The 20,756-nt window shown below is 41.3% G+C and overlaps 2 protein-coding genes across 3 annotated transcripts in view; one reads left to right on the top strand and one right to left on the bottom strand.

The window, feature by feature from the left end:
- Nucleotides 1-20,756, bottom strand: part of FAM184B (family with sequence similarity 184 member B) — a 135,593-nt gene that overhangs the window by 41,645 nt on the left and 73,192 nt on the right. For both annotated transcript variants that reach the window (XM_079154253.1, XM_079154254.1), the window contains exon 6: nucleotides 1,069-1,179. In XM_079154253.1, the coding sequence (XP_079010379.1) occupies nucleotides 1,069-1,179 (111 nt within the window). The remainder of the gene's footprint in view (nucleotides 1-1,068; nucleotides 1,180-20,756) is intronic.
- The window catches only part of MED28 (mediator complex subunit 28), a 75,781-nt gene that overhangs the window by 48,587 nt on the left and 6,438 nt on the right, over nucleotides 1-20,756 (top strand). The gene's annotated exons all lie outside the window — the stretch shown is intronic.

The following is a 20,756-nucleotide window of genomic DNA, read 5'->3' as shown; positions in this document are numbered from 1 at the left end:
GAACACAGTCAATCCTGAATGCTCATTGCTCAATTGAAGAAGTAAAAACACAAATACAACTGTGGCTCCTTACACATCTCCCTGATCCACCATCCTCTCCCACTTCCAAAATTAACTACTAGTCCAGATTTTGTTCTATCACACTCATTCATTCTTTGGATTGACCTCCATGAATATGTACAATTTTTTTTTTTTTTTTTTTTTTTTTTTGCGGTGCTGGGGATTGAACCCAGGGCCTCGTGCTTGCAAGGCAAGCACTCTACCAACTGAGCTATCTCCCCAGCCTGTATGTACGTTCTTTTACATGGCTTCTGTTATTCTTAAAAGTTCCCTAGGGTACATGTTTGTCTAGCATGTAAGAGACACAGCAAAAAGAAAAGAGAAAGAAAAACAATTTTCCCATAGATGGTGGTGCAGGGCCAGAGCTCAGGAACCAGTTCCACTGGGCCCCTGGGGATGGCAGGAGACAGGTCTCTTCTGGGAGGTTGAGGGAGGGCAGGGAAAGAACACCTCTCTGAATTTTTTGGTCTAATCAGGCTCAGAAATGGCGCTTGGGGCCTTGTTTTCAACCTCTTCCACTAGTTCTTCAGTACCTTTAAGGACCCATGAAAACATTTCATTTCTTTTAAAATCAGAAGAAAAAAACACACAGCCTGGATTATATTCATTTTCCGATCAACACAGTCATAAAAGATAAATTTTATTGTTTATAAAGGAAGAGTCCAGGAAGGCACAGGCGCCTCGGGCCCACAGAAGTTATAATGGTGCCCTGGAGCGGGGGAGACCGCAGATGCACCTCTATTCAGCTACAGAGTCAACCGGCTGCCTCCCGTATCCTTCTTTCATGTGAGGAGTTGCAGGCCTCTTTGTTTAAGCCTCTATAAATCAGGCTTCTGTTACTTGCAGTTAAATTTATGCCCCCAAGACAGCCTTGCTGGCCCAGTGCCCTCTTCTTTGTTCTGAGGATGTAAGGAGGTGGGGCCGGTCCCTGACGCTCCTTGCATCTCAGCCTGAAACTTCCAGGACCCAAATCATCACACCCAAGCACTGCATTTTTGGAGGGTTTACCTCAAGCAGAGAGTTCTGAAGCTTCACATTTAGGGCTGTTTTCTCTTCTTCCAACTGCCTTATTTCCTTTTCTGATTTCTTCTTCACTTCTTCCAACTGAGCTTCTACTTCCTAAGCAATGATTAGAAGGATATTAGCCACTCTAGACATGAAAACAGGACACTTACTTGTCCATGCCCTGAAGTATTCCCAAAGTGATCAAAAAAGATTAGTCATAAAACACTGTCAGAACATGAATCGGAAATGTACAAAAGGGTCAAAAGAAAACATGCCTTGAATCCATACCAAAAAGTATGATATATAGGAGGATGGGCTAGGATGAGGTGGACCCTTGAATATTTTCTAACAAAATTCTCAGTATCTCATAAGTTAAAAACGCAGTGCATTCTCAGATGCAGGAAATGTTAAAAGTAGAACAGAATCTCTCCATCTCAGCAGGATTCAGACATTGATCAGAATGAGGGGTTCACAGAGCTGCCTCCCTGGTGGTCCCTCCAACAGCCTGTGAGCCTCAGTACAGAGTGGATCCAGATGAAGGGAAATTATGGAGACCAAGTGAGTGGCACGGCCCATCTTAGCACATTCTTAAACTCATCGTGACCTGCTGTTACTTACATGCTGAACATTGTTCCTAGTACACTTAACGGGTCAACAAATAAGTGTATGATTATTCTTATGGATGCCTAGCCATTTTGATCTGGCTTAAGTTCTGGAAAAATTGTGCAGGTAGAGGATGGGATGATATAGTGAATTTCTCTTAGCTGAACTTTAGGTAGATATTGTGTTATTCATTCATTCAACGAATATTTGTTGAGCCCTACTGAATGCAAGTACTTGTCCTGCAGCAGTAGTCACGGCCCAGACAGGCCGGATACAGGCAGTGAGCACCAGCCATGGCCAACTGGAGCCCACCATGCAAGCACGAGCCTGAGGCACGGTGAGCCAGGGCTAAAGCAAGCCAGGTGTGCTGACCTGTCGCACTGGGAGCAGCCTGGGGCAGATGCCCGCTCCACCCAGTGCTGCAGCCCAGAACCCCAAGCATTCATGATAAGATCTCAACCTCCTATTTCCTAAGGAGCAGTAGGAAATGGAAGTGGAGCAAACCTGAATGGGCTTGCAGGGCTAACTAATAGCATTGGTACTTTTCCAACCTGATTAGCATAAATTCAGACCAATAGCATTCACCCAAGTGCTCTATAAACCCCTAGATTAGCATTAGTGTCTGAACTGGGCACTGCTAATATTTATCTCCCCTTAAAGAAAAGGTTTTGGAAACCTATAGGGGGTAATCCGCAATACCCCAGATCTGCACTGCTAGAGGGGAAGATACATAAACAACATGAAAAAACAAGGGAAGAAAATGACCCAAACAAATCTAGAGTCTATATTAATAGAACCCAATGACAGTATGGTAGAAGAAATGTCAGAAAAGGTCTTCAAATTATACATGATTAAGATGATTCACGGAGCAAAGGATGAGATAAGAGAGCAAATGCAGGCAATGAATGATAATATCAATAAGCTGAAAAAGCAACTGCAGGAAGCAAAAGATCATTTCAACAAAGAGATAGAGATTCTAAAAAAAAAAAAAAAAAAAAAAAAACGGAAATCCTTGAAATGAAGGAAATAATAAACCAAAAAAAAAAAACTCAATGGAAAGCATCACCAACAGACTAGACCGCTTGGAAGACAGAACCTCAAGACAAAATATTTAATCTTGAATATAAAGTTGACCAAACAGAGAAGATGGTAAGAAATCATGAACAGAATCTCCAAGAACTATGGGACATCATGAAAAGACCAAATTTAAGAATTATCAGGATTGAGGAAGGCACAGAGATACAAACCAAAGGAATGAACAACCTATTCAATGAAATAATAGCAGAAAATTTCCCAAACCTGAAGAATGAAATGGAAAATCAAATACAAGAGGCTTACAGAACACCAAATGCACAGAATCACAACAGATCCACACCAAGGCACATTATAATGAAAATGCCTAACATTCAAAATAAAGATAGGATTTTGAAGGCTGCGAGAGAAAAGCATCAGATTACATATAGGGGGAAACCAATATGGATAGCAGCAGGCTTCTCAACCCAGACTCTAAAAGCTAGAAGGGCCAGGAACAACATATTTCAAGCTCTGAAAGAACATGGTTGCCAACCAAGAATCCTATACCCAGAAAACTAACCTTCAGATTTGAAGATGAAATAAAATCCTTCCATGATAAACAAAAGTTAAAAGAATTTACAAATAGAAAGCCTGTGCTACAGAATGTTCTCAACAAAATATTCCATGAGGAGAAAATGAAAAACAACAATGGAGATCAGCAAAGGGAGGAACTACCTTAGAAAAAAACCACTCAAAGGAGAAACCAAGCCAAATTAAAAACCAAAAATAAGCCCAAATGACTGGGAATACAAATCATTTCTCAATAATAACCCTGAGCATTAATGGCCTAAACTCATCAATCAAAAGACATAGACTGGCAGAATGGATTAAAAAGAAAGACCCAACAATATGCTGTTTGCAAGAGACCCATCTCATAGAAAAAGACAGCCACAGACTAAAGGTGAAAGGATGGGAAAAAACCTGCCATGCACATAGACTCAGTAAAAAAGCGGGGGTTTCCATCCTTATATCAGATAAAGTGGACTTCAAGCCAAAGTTAGTCAGAAGGGATAAAGAAGGACATTTCATATTGCTTAAGGGAACCATAAATCAGGAAGACATAACGATAGTAAATATTTATGCCCCAAACAACGGTGCATCCCTGTACATCAAACAAATCCTTCTCAATTTCAGGAATCAAATAGACCACAACACAATAATTTTGGGTGACTTTAATGCACCGCTGTCACCACTAGACAGATCTTCCAAACAAAATCCAACCAAAGAAACCATAGAACTCAATAACACAATCAATAACCTAGACTAAATAGACATATATAGAATAGTCCATCCATCAATGAGCGGATTCACTTTCTTCTCAGCAGCACATGGAATCTTCTCAAAAATAGACCATATGTTATGCCACAAAGCAGCCCTTAGGAAATGCAAAAAAATAGAGATACTGCCTTGTGTTCTATCAGATCATAATGGACTGAGAGTAGAAATCAATGACAAAATAAAAAACAGAAATTACTCCAACACCTGGAGACTAAATAATATGCTATTGAATGAAACATGGATAATAGAAAACACCAGGGAGGAGATAAAAAAATTCTTAGATGTCAATGAGAACGACGATACAACATATCAAAATCTCTGGGACACTATGAAAGCAGTACTAAGAGGAAAATTCATTGCATGGAGCGCATTCCAGAAAAGAATGAAAAGTCAACAACTAAATGACCTAACATTACAACTCAAAGCCCTAGAAAAAGAAGAACAGAATAACAGCAAAAGTAGTAGAAGACAGGAAATAATTAAAATCAGAGCTAAAATCAATGAAATTGAAACAAAAGAAACAATTCAAAAAATTGACAAAACAAAAAGTTAGTTCTTTGAAAAAGTAAACAAAATAGACAAACCCTTAGCCACACTAACAAAGAGAAGGAGAGAGAAAACTCAAATTACTAAAATTCGTGATGAAAAAGGAAATATCATGACAGACACCACTGAGATACAGAACATAATGAGAAGCTACTTTGAAAATCTGTATTCCAACAAAATAGAAACTATTGAAGACATTGACAAATTTCTAGAGACATATGCTCCTCCCAAACTGAACCAGGAGGACATACACAATTTAAACAGATCAATTATCAAGCAATGAAATAGAAGAAGCCATTTAAAAACCTACCATCCAAGAAAAGCCCAGGACCAGACGGATTCTAGGCGAGTTCTACAAGACCTTCAAAGAAGAACTCATTCCAATACTTCTCAAAGTATTCCAGGAAATAGAAAAGGAGGGTACCCTACCAAACTCATTCTATGAAGCTAATATCACCCTCATACCAAACCAGGCAAAGACACATCAAGGAAAGAAAATTTTAGACCAATATCCTTGATGAATATAGATGCAAAGATCCTTAACAAAATATTGGCAAACCGTATCCAAAAACATATTAAGAAAATCATGCACCACAATCAAGTGGGTTTCGTCCCTGGAATGCAAGGATGGTTTAACATCCGTAAATCAATAAACGTAATCCATCATGTCAATAGACTTAAGGATAAGAATCATATGGTTATTTCAATTGATGCAGAAAAAGCGTTCAACAAAATACAACACCCCTTCATGCTCAAAACACTAGAAAAAACAGGGATAGTAGGAACACACCTGAACATTGTAAAGGCTATTTATGCTAAGCCCATGGCCAACATCATTCTTAATGGAGAAAAACTGAAACCATTCCCTTTAAAAATGGGAACAAGACAGGGATGTCCTCTTTCACCGCTTCTATTCAACATTGTCCTCGAAACTCTAGCCAGAGCAATTAGGCAGACCAAAGAAATTAAAGGGATACAAATAGGAAAAGAGGAACTTAAGCTGTCACTATTTGCTGATGACATGATTCTATATTTAGAGGATCCAAAAACCTCCTCCAGAAAACTTCTAGACCTCATCAATGAATTCAGCAAAATAGTGGGCTATAAAATCAACATGCATAAATCTAAAGCATTTTTATACATAAGTGATGAAACATCTGAAAGGGAAATGAGGAAAACAACTCCATTTGCAATAGCCTCAAAAAAAAAAAAAAATACTTGGGAATCAATCTACCCAAAGAAGTAAAAGATCTCTACAATGAAAACTACAAAACATTGAAGAAAGAAATTGAGGAATACCTTAGAAGATGGAAAGATCTCCCATATTCTTGGATAGGCAGAATTAATATTGTCAAAATGGCCATACTACCAAAAGTGCTATACAGATTCAATGCAATTCCAATTAAAATCCCAATGATGTACCTTACAGAAACAGAGCAAGCAATCATGAAATTCATCTGGAAGAATAAGAAACCCAGAATAGCTAAAGCAATCCTTAGCAGGAAGAAAGAAACGGGGTATCACAATACCAGAATTTCAACTATACTACAAAGCAATAGCAACAAAAACGGCATGATATTGGCACCAAAATAGACAGGTAGATCAGTGGTTCAGAATAGAGGACACAGACACAAACTCAAATAAATACAATTTTCTCATATTAGACAAAGGTGCCAAAAATGGAGAAAAGATAGCCTCTTCAACAAATGGTGCTGGGAAAACTGGAAATCCATATGCAACAGAATGAAACTAAACCCCTATCTCTCACCCTGCACAAAAATCAACTCACAATGGATCAAGGACTTTGAAATCAGACCAGAGACCCTGCATCTTACAGAAGAAAAAGTAGGTCCAAATCTTCAACTTGTTGGCTTAGAATCAGACTTCCTTAACAGAACTCCCATAGCACAAGAAATAAAAGCAAGAATCAATAACTGGGATAGATTCAAACTAAATAGCTTTCTCTCAGCAAAGGAAACTATCAGCAATGCGAAGAAAGAGCCTACAGAGTGGGAGAATATCTTTGCTACTCATACTTCAGATAGAGCACTAATTTCTAGAATATATGAAGAACTCAAAAAACTCTACACAAAGAATACAAATAACCCAATCAACAAATGGGCTAAGGATATGAAGAGACACAGAAGAAGATCTATAAGCAATCAACAAACATATGAAAAAATGTTCACCATCTTTAGTAATAAGAGAAATGCAAATCAAAACTACACTAAGATTCCATCTCACCCCAATTAGAATGGTGATTATCAAGAATACAAGCAACAATAGATGTTGGAGAGGATGTGGGGAAAAAGGTACACTCATACCTTGCTGGTGGAGCTGCAAATTAGTGCAGCCACTCTGGAAAGCAGTGTGGAGATTCCTTAGAAAACTTGGAATGGACCCACCATTTGACCCAGCTATCCCACTCCTTGGCCTATACCCAAAGGACTTAAAATTAGCATACTACAGAAATACAGCCACAGCAATGTTCATAGCTGCGTAATTCACAATAGCCAGATTGTGGAAGCAACCTAGATGTCCTTCAATTGATGAATGGATAAAGAAACTGTGAGATATATATATATATATATATATATATATATACACACACACACACACAATGGAATATTACTCAGCTATAAAGAATGATAAAATTATGGCATTTGCAGGCAAATGGATGAAATTGGAGAATATCATGCTAAGTGAGATAAGCCAATCTCAAAAATCCAAAAGACGAATGATCTCGTTGATAAGTGGATGAGGACACATAATGGGGGGTGGAAGGGGGGCAAGAATGGAGAAGGAGGGACTGTATAGAGGGAAAAGAGGGGTGGGAGGGGTGAGGGAAAAAATGAATGCCTTGCAACATGTGGGCAGAGGAGTGACATGATTCAAATCCTAAATAACAAGATCACTGCTGGTTTCTATCTTGGGGACAGATATAGAGGGCAGTATGGGAAGAGCAGCAGTGACAGCAGGAAGGTAGCAGAGGCTGCTGCAATAACTGAGGTGCGAGCTGGCATACTGGTGCCTGAACCCAGGGCCCCAGCGTGGGCAGTGAGCAATGACAGAGCTCTGGATGCATTTGGAATGCAGAGTGACAGGACTGGCTGAAAAGAGAAGTGTCTGCTATAGTTTGTACCAGGAATGTCCCCAAAGGTCCATGTGGTAAAGACTTAGGACTCAGCTGGCTCTCCTGGGAGGTGGTGGAAACTTTAAGAGATGGGGTTTGTGGGAAGTCCTTAGGTCCCTGGGGACACACTTTTGAGGGGGACTATGGGACCCTAGTCCCTCCTCTTCCTCTCTCTTACTTCAGCCATGAGGTGAGTAGCTTTGTTCCATTAAGTGCTCCTGCCGTGATGTTCTGCCCCACTATAGCCCCAACACCATGAGCCACACATACATACACCTTCTCTTTTTATACATTGACCACCTGAGATATTTTGATACAATAACACAAAGCTAACTAACACTCCATCAAAGAGGACACCGTGGTTTTCGACCTGAGCAAGGGGAGAATGGTGCATCCATTGACAAAGATGGAGAAATGAGAGAGGGAGAAGGTTTGGAGAGAGTCTGAAGAGTTTGTTTGCATGTGTTAAGTTTGAGCCATTTGCTAAATATCGAAGTAGTTAGTTGGATATACAGGTTCAGAATTAAGAGGAGAGTTTTGGGTTGGAGTATACATTCAGGAGTCATCTGAATACATTAAAGCATCTGTTTGAAGAAGAAGAGCTACAGCAAGAACATAAAGGAAAGTACAAGAGGTTTAATAAGGTTTAAGAACTATGCTCAGGGTAGCCCCAGCATTTCCTATGAATTTTTTTTTTTTATTGTAAACAAATGGGATACATGTTGTTTCTCTGTACATGGCGTAAAGACATACCATTTGTGTAATCATAAATTTACATAGAGCAATGTTGTTTGATTCATTCTGTTATTTTTTCCCTTCCCCCCACCCCTCCCACCCCTCTTTACCCTCTATACAGTACTTCCTTCCTCCATACTTGCCCCCCTCCCTAACCCTAACTCTAACACTTCCCTCCCCCCCATTATGTGTCATCCTCCACTTATCAGCGATATCATTCGTCCTTTGGCTTTTTGAGATCGGCCTATCTCACTTAGCAGGATATTCTCCAATTTCATCCATTTGCCTGCAAATGTCATAATTTTATCATTCTTTATGGCTGAGTAATATTCCATTGTATATATATACCACAGTTTCTTTATCCACTCATCAATTGAAGGGCATCTAGGTTGGTTCCACAGTCCGGCTATTGTGAATTGAGCAGCTATGAACATTGATGTGGCTGTATCTCTGTAGTATGCAGATTTTAAGTCCTTTGGGTATAGGCCAAGGAGTGGGATAGCTGGGTCAAATGGTGGTTCCATTCCAAGTTTTCTAAGGAATCTCCACACTGCTTTCCAGAGTGGCTGCACTAATTTGCAGCCCCACCAGCAGTGTATGAGTGTACCTTTCTCCCTACATCCTCGCCAACACCTGTTGTTGCTCGTATTCTTGATAATCGCCATTCTAATTGGGGTGAGATGGAATCTTAGGGTGGTTTTGATTTGCATTTCTCTTATTACTAGAGATGTTGAACATTTTTCCATATGTTTGTTGATTGCTTGTAGATCTTCTTCTGTGAAGTGTCTATTCATTTCCTTAGCCCATTTGTTGACTGGACTATTTGAATTCTTGGAGTAGAGTTTTTTGAGTTCTTTATAGATTCTGGAAATTAGTGCTCTATCTGAAGTATGATTGGCAAAGATATTCTCCCACTCTGTAGGCTCTTTCTTCGCATTGCTGATAGTTTCCTTTGCTGAGAGAAAGCTTTTTAGTTTGAATCTATCCCAGTGGTTGATTCTAGCTTTTATTTCTTGTGCTATGGGAGTCCTGTTAAGGAAGTCTGGTCCTAGACCAACAAGGTGAAGATTTGGACCTACTTTTTCTTCTATAATCTGCAGGGTCTCTGGTCTGATTCCGAGGTCCTTAATCCATTTTGAGTTTAGTTTCGTGCATGGTGAGAGATATGGGTTTAGTTTCATTCTGTTGCATATGGATTTCCAATTCTCCCAGCACCATTTGTTGAAGAGGCTATCTTTTCTCCATTGCATATTTTTGGCCCCTTTGTCTAGTATGAGAAAATTGTATTTATTTGGGTTTGTGTCCGTGCCCTCTATTCTGTACCATTGATCTACCTTTCTATTTTGGTACCAATACCATGCCGTTTTTGTTACTATTGCTTTGTAGTAGAGTTGAAAATCTGGTATTGCAATACCCCCTGTTTCACTCTTCCTGCTAAGGATTGCTTTAGCTATTCTGGGTTTCTTATTCTTCCAGATGAATTTCATAATTGCTTGCTCTATTTCTGTAAGGTACACAATTGGGATTTTAATTGGAATTGCATTGAATTTGTATAGCACTTTAGGTAGTATGGCCATTTTGACAATATTAATTCTTCCTATCCAAGAACATGGAAGATCTTTCCATCTTCTAAGGTGTTCTTTAATTTCTTTCTTTAGTGTTGTATAGTTCTCATTGTAGAGGTCTTTCACCTGTTTTGTGAGATTGATTCCCAAGTATTTTATTTTTTTCGAGGCTATTGTGAATGGGGTAGTTTTCCTAATTTCTCTTTCTGAAGATTCATCACTTATGTATAAAAATGCGTTGGATTTATGGGCATTGATCTTGTAACCTGCTACTTTACTGAAATCACTTATGAGTTCTAAGAGTTTTCTGGTGGAATTTCCAGGTTCCTCTAAATATATAATCATGTCATCAGCGAACAGGGATAGTTTGAGTTCTTCTTTTCCAATTCGTATCCCTTTAATTTCTTTGGTTTGTCTAATTGCTCTGGCCAGAGTCTCAAGAACGATGTTGAATAGAAGTGGTGAAAGAGGGCATCCCTGCCTTGTTCCAGTTTTTAGGGGGAATGCTTTCAGTTTTTCACCATTTAGAATGATATTAGCCATGGGCTTAGCATAAATGGCCTTTACAATGTTAAGGAATGTTCCCACTATCCCTATTTTTTCTAGTGTTTTGAGCATGAAGGGGTGCTGTATTTTATCAAATGCTTTTTCTGCATCTATTGAAATAATCATGTGATTCTTGACTTTAAGTCTATTAATATGGTGAATTACGTTTATTGATTTCCTGATGTTGAACCAACCTTGCATTCCTGGGATGAAACCCACTTGATCATGGTGCACTATCTTTTTAATATGTTTTTGTATGCGATTTGCTAAAATTTTGTTGAGAATTTTTGCGTCGATGTTCATTAAGGATATTGGTCTGAAATTTTCTTTCCTTGATGAGTCTCTGTCTGGTTTAGGTATCAGGGTGATATTGGCTTCATAGAATGAGTTTGGGAGGGTTCCCTCCTCTTCTATTTTATGGAATACTTTGAGAAGTATTGGAATGAGCTCTTCTTTAAAGGTTTTGTAGAACTCGGCTGAGAACCCATCTGGTCCTGGACTTTTCTTTGTTGGTAGGCTTTTGATGACTTCTTCTATTTCATTACTTGAAATTGGTCTATTTAAATTGTTTATGTCCTCCTCGTTCAGTTTAGGCAATTCATATGTCTCTAGAAACCTGTTGATGTCTTCGAAATTTTCTATTTTGTTGGAGTATAGATTTTCAAAATAGCTTCTAATTATGTTTTGTATTTCAATCCTGTCTGTTGTGATATTTCCTTGTTCATTCCGAATTTTAGTGATTTGGGTTTTCTCTCGTCTTCTCTTTGTTAGTGTGGCTAAAGGTTTATCGATTTTGTTTATTTTTTCGAAGAACCAACTATTTATTTTGTCAATTTTTTGTATTGTTTCTTTTGTTTCAATTTCATTGATTTCAGCTCTGAGTTTAACTATTTCCTGTCTTCTACTACTTTTGGTGCTGTTCTGTTCTTCTTTTTCTAGGGCTTTGAGCTGTAGTGTTAGGTCGTTTATTTTTTGAGTTTTACTTCTTTTATTAAATGCGCTCCATGAAATAAATTTCCCTCTAAGTACTGCTTTCATAGTGTCCCAGAGATTTTGATATGATGTTTCTTTGTTCTCATTTACCTCTAAGAATTTTTTAATTTCCTTCCTAATATCTTCTGTTATCCATTCATCATATAATAGCATATTGTTTAATCTCCAGATGTTGGAATAGTTTCTGTGTTTTACTCTTTCATTTATTTCTAACTTCAATCCATTATGATCTGATAGAATACATGCTAGTGTCTCTATCTTCTTGTATTTGCTAACATTAGCTTTGTGGCATAATATATGGTCTATTTTAGAGAAGGATCCATGTGCTGCTGAGAAGAAAGTGTATTCACTCTTGGTTGGATGGTATATTCTATAAATGTCCGTTAAGTCTAAATTATTGATTGTGTTATTGAGATCTATGGTTTCTTTGTTCAATTTTTGTCTGGAAGATCTGTCCAGTGGTGAGAGCGGCGTGTTAAAATCACCTAGTATTATTGTGTTGTGGTCTATTTGGTTTCTGAAATTGAGAAGGATTTGTTTGACATACATAGATGAGCCACTGTTTGGGGCATAGATGTTTATGATTGTTATATCTTGCTGATTTATGCTTCCCTTAAGCAGTATGAAATGACCTTCTTTATCCCTTCTGACTAACTTTGGCTTGAAGTCCACATTATCGGAAATGAGGATGGATACTCCAGCTTTTTTGCTGAGTCCATGTGCATGGTATGTTTTTCCCCATCCTTTCACCTTTAATCTATGGGTATCTTTTTCTATGAGGTGAGTCTCTTGCAGGCAACATATTGTTGGATCTTTCTTTTTAATCCAGTCTGCCAGTCTATGTCTTTTGATTGATGAATTCAGGCCATTAACATTCAGGGTTATTATAGAGAAATGATTTGGTTTCCCAGTCATTTGGTTCATTTTTAAAATTTTGTTTATTTATTTGTTTGACACAACTTGTTTCCTCCTTTATTTGACAATTCCTTTAGGATAATTCCTCCCTTTGCTGATTTGCTTCTTTGTTTTTCATCTCTTCCTCATGGAATATTTTGTTGAGAATGTTCTGTAATGCTGGTTTTCTTTTTGTAAATTCTTTTAGCTTTTGTTTATCATGGAAGGATTTTATTTCATCGTCAAATTTGAAGGTAAGTTTTGCTGGGTATAAGATTCTTGGTTGGCATCCATTTTCTTTCAGGGCTTGAAAAATGTTGTTCCAGGCCCTTCTAGCTTTTAGGGTCTGGATTGAAAAGTCTGCTGATATCCGTATTGGTTTCCCCCGAATGTAATTTGGTTCTTTTCTCTCCCAGCCTTTAAAATTCTGTCTTTATTTTGTATGTTAGGTATTTTCATTATACTGTGCCTTGGTGTGGGTCTGTTGTAATTTTGTGTATTTGGAGTCCTATAAGCCTCTTGAACTTGATTTTCCATTTCATTCTTCAGATTTGGGAAATTTTCTGATATTATTTCATTGAATAGGTTGTTCATTCCTTTGGCTTGTTTCTCTAGACCTTCCTCAATCCCAATAATTCTTAAATTTGGCCTTTTCATGATATCCCATCGTTCTTGTAGATTCTGTTCATGATTTCTTACCATCTTCTCTGTGTGTTCAACTTTGTTTTCAAGGTTAAATATTTTGTCTTCAATGTCTGAGGTTCTGTCTTCCAGGTGTTCTATCCTATTGGATATGCTTTCTATGGAGTTCTTAATTTGGTTTATTGTTTCCTTCATGTCAAGGATTTCTGTTTGGTTTTTTTTCAATATCTCTAACTCTTTATTGAAATGCTCTTTTGCTTCCTGTATTTGCTCTTTTAACTGTCGATTGGTGTGATCATTCAATGCTTGCATTTGCTCTTTCATCTCATCGTTTGCTTCTCTGATCATTTTAATTATGTACATTCTGAACTCCTTTTCTGTCATTTCTTCTGCCATGCTGTCATTGGGTTTTATTGATGTAACATCTAGATTTGTTTGCAGCATTTTCTTTCCTTGTTTTCTCATATTATTCAGGTATCAGTGGACCGCTGAGATATTGCAGATTTCCTCTGTTGATTTACAATGTCCCTGAAGATTTCTATATATATCCCCTCTTAGCCTTCAGTAGGCTGAAGTCTTGGAGGAAGTTGATAATGCGGTGCTCCACAAGGAAGCTGCCTCTCTAGGAGTGGTGGCCTTCAGGTGGGGTATATTCCCTGCTAGTGGGCAGAGGTGCCTCCACTTGTTGACCAATGGTCATCCAAAGGGGACCTAGGCTGCGGGCTGAGGCAAGGCCTGTTTGGGCCTGTGTCTCTGGTTTTACCGTCCTTGTGGGGAAACCTCACCAGGCAGGGAAGACTCACCCAGTGGGGAGGTCTCGCTGGTCAGTTTCCTCCTAGAGGTTCCCCTCAATTTACAGCTACTGCCTGGGCTGGGCTGCCTTCCTCTGCAAAGTTTCCAGGGGCCCGGCCCTACCTCCTGGGCCTGGGAGCCTCACCCTTCGCAGATGAATCTCCTTAGGCTGCCCCTCCTCAGAGAATTTGCCCACAGGCCTGGAACCTTCGCTCCGCCCTAAGCCTGTCTCTGTGCGGCTCTTCCACCCAGAAGCCTCCTAGATCCTGGGACCCTGCTCTGCACCTAATCGCCTGGCTGCGTGGCCCCTCCTCTGAGCAGCCACCTGTGGCCCCGAACAATCGCTCTGAGTCCCAGAGACCCGCCACAGGCCTCTTCCTCCAGACAGCCGCCCAGTATGCCGGTGCGGTCACTAGGAGTCCAAGAAACTCACTTCGTGCCTCCTCCTCCCACCAACCACCCGTAGCCCGGGGCAATCAATCACTCCGAGTCGAAGTGACCCTCCCCGTTCCTCCTCCTTCTCCAGATAACCCCACGGGTGTTCAGGAGCAGTCCCTCTGAGTGGCTCTGAATCCACGTGACCCGCTGCACGGGTCCTCTGGGCACCGCCCGGATCTCAGGTGCGACCACTCAAGACCAAGCGTCCCACCACGCTTCTCCTCCAGGCAGCCCCCCTGTGTTCAGGAGCTGTCACTTTAAGACCAAACAACTCACCACTCGCCTTCTCCTCTGAGCAGCCGCCTGGAGCGCTAATGCAGTCACTGCGAGTCCAAAGGACCCGCCGCGCTCCTCCTCCTCCTTCTCCTACTCCTCCGGGCAGGCCCGGGGGTTCAGAAGTGGTCAGAGTCCAAACAGCTCGCCACGCAGCCCCTTCTCTGGCAACCGCCTGTAGCTCTGGTGTAGTCACCCGAATCCAAGCGGCCGCGCTCCTCTTCCTCCTCCTCGTCCTCAGGGCAGGCCCCGGTGTTCAGAAGCGTCGTTCTGATTCCAAACAGCTCGCCGCGCAGCTTCTCCTCTGGCAACCGCCTGTAGCTCTGGTGCAGTCTCTCCGAATCCAAGTGTCCACGCTCCTCCTCCTCCTCCTCAGGGCAGGCCCCGGTGTCCTGAGTCCACACAGTTCTCCTCGCCACTCTTCCCCTGGGCAGCCGCCGGAGCCCCAGTGGCTGCTCCGAGTCCCAGCGCTGTGCCGAGCGGCCTCCTTTACAGAGCTCCCAGCTGTCCGAGTTCACTGCTCCAGCGGGGGGAGGGGCGTCTCGCCGGCAGTTCTACTTTACAAAGTTTCCTGCGTTCCGGGACCACCGTTCCATCCGGGATGCCCCCCCAGGGGGTGAGAGTCACCCGGCTGCTTTGAATTGGTCCCAAGCGTCTCAATATCTTCTCTTTTGAATCCTGAGTCCTGGAGCAACATGAAATGCAGCCACCCTCTAGGCCGCCATCTTGAAAACCCATTTCCTATGAATTTGAGGCTATTGTATCTGACAGTTGGACAGCAGCTGTTCTTTGCTGACAACTGATTATGAACCTTTATGATCTAATTTAGAGTAGGTAGACACAGCAATTGTGACTGAGATTTACTGAATGCATACGTTTAGTGGGTACTTGACAGATGATCTATCTCTTTAACCTTTATGAAAAACTCCTGTTTTAGGTTCTACTATTAAAGCTTATTATAAAGATATAAAATGAAGCTTAAAGATGTTAAATGACTTGCCCAAGGTCATGCAGTCAGTAAATTTAGAGGTCAAGATTTGAGCTTGGGAAAGGCTTGCTTGGCTGTGCTTCTTTCCTGATTTCTTATGGAAGCGTGGCACCCAGTACAGAGGCAGGCCTGGCTGAAAGGTCTTCCTACTTCTGCTACAGAGAAGCTGAGAGTGTCCCCAGAGGCAGCCCTGATGCTTCCCAAATTAGGGTGGAGAAGCTGCTTGAACAAGAACCCTGTTCTATTTCACAGGTGTGAAGGACAAGATGTGGTCAAAGGCCTGTATAACTGGGACTGCTCTAGAGTCAAATGGAAACCTGTCATTTATTCATTCAGCCAACCACTATTAACTGAAGAGCAACCATATGCCAATTACCATGATAAAGGGCTAGGGATATGGTCAGTGTGGTTTGATAAATGATTAACAATTGGCTTTCTAAAAAAATAAAAATAAAAACAAATCATTGTATTTGGTGATTCTCATGGTATAAATACTCCTACTGTGGTCAATGTCAAGTTACTACAATGATATTACTGAACACAAAGTTGGGACAAGATGTGACAACTGCCTTTCATGAGCCATTATAACGCTCCCACATACGGCCAGGTGTAGTCATGAACAACACATCTCAGTGGAAAATGCACAGTGAACAGCAGTTAAGTACTACTATTAAAGCTTATATAGAATAAGAAATGAAGACAGTGTGATAAAAACTATGCTAATGTAGGGACAGGTGTGCCATGTGTCAGACCCCAGCATCACTAGGCTGGGCAGGGAAGACCTGTGGAAAGACCTATGTTTAAACTGGGAACATCACATTACTGAGATCAGTAGACAGGTGAGTGAGGGAGTGGGGAGGAAATCGTTCTTCATCAAGGAAAGCCATGCATAAAGGCCCAGAGGAAAGAACGTGGAATGAATGAAGGTTGGAATGAGACGGGAGAGGCAAACAGAGGCCTGTCTTTGTGGGGTCTTACAAACCACGTGAAGGAATCAGAACTCCGCTGTGAAAATGACAGGGAGTTGTTGGAAAGCTGGAGACCACGGGGGAGTTATCAGAAGATCTGCAGGAAGGGAGACTGGATTTCACGAAGTGGGGAAACTGGAGGCAGAGAGGTTATCACCTGGTTCATCAGGAGATGATGGCTGACTGGATCAGTGTGGAGCCAGAGGACAGAAGGATGTGGAGATATTCCAGGACCATCAGAATAGAACAGAATGCATAGGCTTGATGGCTGATGACATGTTAGGGGTGAGAGAGAAGCCAGCTTCCCTGGCTTTTGATTTGAACATCTAAAAAAATGTGCTGCTGATCATCTGAATGACATTTTTACACTTTCTGTGGGGCAAAGCCTAGCCCAGCCCAGTGGCCCTAGGGTGGCCCTTAGCATTGTCCCTGGGATCAGTCATTTAAAACAGTAGAAGAGAGCCACGTGATTAGATTATAGAGTCATGTGACAGGGATGTGTAGCACCATGTTGCACATAGCCTCTTTATTTCTTTCTTCTTTTTTTAAATATTTATTTTTATTTTCACAGACTGCATTTTGATTCATTGTACACAAATGGGGTACAACTTTCCATGTCTATGGTTGTGCATGATGACGATTCACACTATTCGTGTAATCATACATGCACCTAGGGAAATGATGTCTGTCTCAGTCCATTATCTTTCCTTCCCCCACACACACCCCTATTTCCCTCTATACATTCCAAAGTTTCTCCATTCTTCTCATATAGCCTCTCAAGTAAACCTGAAACCCTTATGCAGGGTTTGTTGTTTGGGGAGTTAATTTCCTAAAAACAATGTTTATCGTCCTCTGATACCTAACAAGTTGCGGTAACTTAAACAGCCATTAGAACCCCTCAGCAAAAAATTCTGATTTTTAAAAACTTCATTAATTACTTCTCATCTATCAAAGCTTTGTATTGAATGAAAGTTTGGTTTAACACACTTTGTGGTCCAGAGACTAACTCTGCCAAGACATGCTTACTGTAACAGCACATGAAAATACCCTGCCATAGGGATTTTTGGTAAAAAGGAATGGCTATTTCTAACTTCACACAGCACAACTTCCAGGGGCTTCAGTTGTTACCTTGACAGATAAAACTAAAGTGAAAAAAAAAAAAAAAAAAAAAACCCTACAAACAGATATAACTGACTTTAGCAATCATTTTTGTCATGAATAAGTTTTGTTTTAGGGCTGGGGTTGTGACTCAGTGATAGAGCGCTTGCCTTGCATGCGTGAGAAACTGGATTCAATTCTCAGCACTGCATATAAATAAATAATTAAAATAAAAATCCATTGACAACTAAAAATTTTTTTAAAAAGTTTTGTTTTAGATGCAGAATAATGGGGGTTACTGTCAGAAAACAAAATTTCTGAGTCAACTGAAAAACACAGGCTAGTAAGAAGTATGTTCATGTCCAGCTCAGCTCAGAGTGATCCAGAGAATTTCAACAGAAAGTTAATGTTCTTCTAACTCCAGAGGGAAGGAAAAACAACCACAAAGTCATGGAAAGAGATGAATGCTATGGAAGTATGAATTGCTGCACCCTGGAGAAAAGGGCTCCAGGGGTCACTGATTTACAGCATTTATAGAGCACTTGCATAAAGCCTCTTTGCACCCGACTCTCATATATGCACGGGAAGCAGGCTTTCTTGCACTCACAATGGGGATTAATGCCAACCTGATTTTTGGAGGGACCGAATCATACTCAAACCATAGCATTCCATAGCATTCGATCCCTGGTTCCCCAAACGTATTTCCTTCTCACATCAAAATACTAACAGTCCTTTCAAAGAGTCCTAAAGTCTTATTCTAACATTGACTCAAAAGTCCAAATTCTTAACAGCAACTCAAGGCAAACTCCTGGCTGTGAGTCTGTAAAATCTGAAAAAATCATCTACTTCAACATACCACAGAGGGATAGGCAGAGTGTATACATACCAGTTCCAAAAGGGAGGAATAGGCATGTCAAAAGAAGTAACTGGCTTGTGGCAAGTCCAAAGCCCAGCATGGCAGACTCTGTATCTTAAAGCTCCAAGTGTGTGTACACCAGGCAGGAGAGGAGGCCATGTGAGGAGCTCTGCCCCACAGCTTTGCTGCTTGCAGCCCATGTGGCTGCTCTGTGGTTTTTATCTGTGGCTGTTCCAGGCTGCCAGTGCACACTGCTGGTGGCTGTACCTTCCTGGGTCTCAAAAGCAGTGGCCCTACTCCCATGCTTCACTGGATATTCTAGTGAGAATCTCTGCAATAGCTTCTCCCATGCACAGACGTCCCTTTGAAATCTCAGCATCTCAAGAAGCTGTCATAGCAAAGATCTTTTTTTGTTGTTATTTTTTTCCTTTTTCTATTATATTTTGATTCATCATACGCAAACCCTCATTTCTCTGGTTGTACATGAAGAGTCACACTCTGTGTAATCAGACACGTACGTAGGGTAGTGATGTTTGTCTCATTCTCTTATCTTCCCTTTCCTCCGACCCCTCCCCACCGCTCATTCCCCTCTACACAATTCATCCTTCCTCCATTCTTCCCTCACCCTCACAGCGTAGGCCTTGATCCTGCATGCTTACAGAGTCAACACCTTGTGGACACCAGTGTCTGCACCTGGGCTCCCTTCGGAGCGGTGGCACAAGCTGTGCCTGCGCCTGCTTGAACCACAGCTGGAGTGACCAAAGAGGGCTTCGTTGGAAAGCAGGGAGCAGAACCCGAGGGGGCCATGGGCAGCAAGCCGTGGAAAGCACCCCTGACCCGTTCAATGGATCAGTTCTGCCCTTCTAGGCTTCTTGGCCTGTGATAGAAAAGGTAGTCTGACAGATTTGTCAGATGCCTCCAGTCCCCTTCCCACTGTCCTGATGATGACTGCTATGGACTCCCCAACATCAATGCTAATCACTTCAGCAAGCGAACGCTGGGCCTCTCCCTTACCTGCTTCTTCTTTGTTCATTCCCTAGCCAGGTTGCGAAGTTCCCAAATGTTTTCCTTCTGCTTCCCTTTGAATTATACCTTCCACCTTCCAGTCATGCCCTTACTCCTGAAGCCCACAGTTCAAAGTAACCAAGCAGCGGCATCGATGCTTTGTTATTTAGACACCTCCTCTGCCAGGTATCCCACTGCAGCACTTTTAAATATGGCTATCAATAAAGTTCTTGGGCACAGACACAGTTCTTTCAAATTCTTTGCAATGATATGGCAAGAGAGGTTTTCACTTCCGTGTCCAAAGGAACCTTCCTCATTTCCATCAGCAGTCTGTCATGGCCACTTATCTAACCGCTAAACATTCTAGCTCTTCACTAGTCACCTTTTCTTATTCTGAACCCTCACCACAAACCCCCATTAGGCTCCACTTACAGGGTTCTAAGCATTTTCTCCTCTTTAAATTCTTCCAGGCTCTTACCCCCAACCAGCTTCAAAGTCACATCCACATTTTTGGGTATTCATTATTAACAACAGCCCCACCTCTCAGTACCAACTTTCTGTATCAATCTGTTTTCCCTCGCTAAGTGAAACATCTGAGGCTGGGTGCTATGTTGAAATGTTGAATATTCCATAAGGTCCATGTGGTAAAGGCTTGGTCCCTAGGGTGGTGCTACTGGGAGGTGGAGGAATCTTCAAGAGAAGGGGCCTAGGTGGAGACCTAGGGCAGTCTTCAGATCCCTGGGGGCATGCCCTCAAACAGTTGTGAGACCCTGTCTTCTTCTTTCTCTTCTCTTTTGCTTCCTGGTGGCGAGATGAGCAGTTTGCTCTATCACATGTTTCTGGTCATTATCATAAGCACCTCCACAGAGGCCCCAAACAATGGGTTTACTTGCTCGTGGACTGGAACCTCCCAAACTGTGAGCCAAAATAAATCTTTTCTCTTTACAATGTAAGTTAACTACCTCAGGTATTTTGTTATAATACCTGAAAGCTGACTAACAAACTAGGTAATGTATAAAGAAAAAACATTTACTTAACTCACAGTTTTGGAGTCTGAAAGTCCAAGAATAGGCTGCCAAGTTGATTTTTCTCTGGTGAGTGTGTCATTGGCTACAGCACATCATGGTGATAGCATTATGGTGAGAACATGTGCAAGAGGGATACATCATATAGCAATCCAGAGACTGGGGAAGGGCTAGTCACTCTTATAATAGCCCTGTTGTGAGGACCCACAAGAACTACATCAGTTCCTTCTAATGGTAGT

Source organism: Sciurus vulgaris (genome assembly GCF_902686455.1).
Source record: "Sciurus vulgaris genome assembly, chromosome: 9".
In the NCBI taxonomy this organism is placed as follows: domain Eukaryota; kingdom Metazoa; phylum Chordata; class Mammalia; order Rodentia; family Sciuridae; genus Sciurus; species Sciurus vulgaris.
The sequence above is the reverse complement of the archived record's forward strand: the minus strand, read 5'-3'. Positions and strand labels throughout refer to the sequence as shown.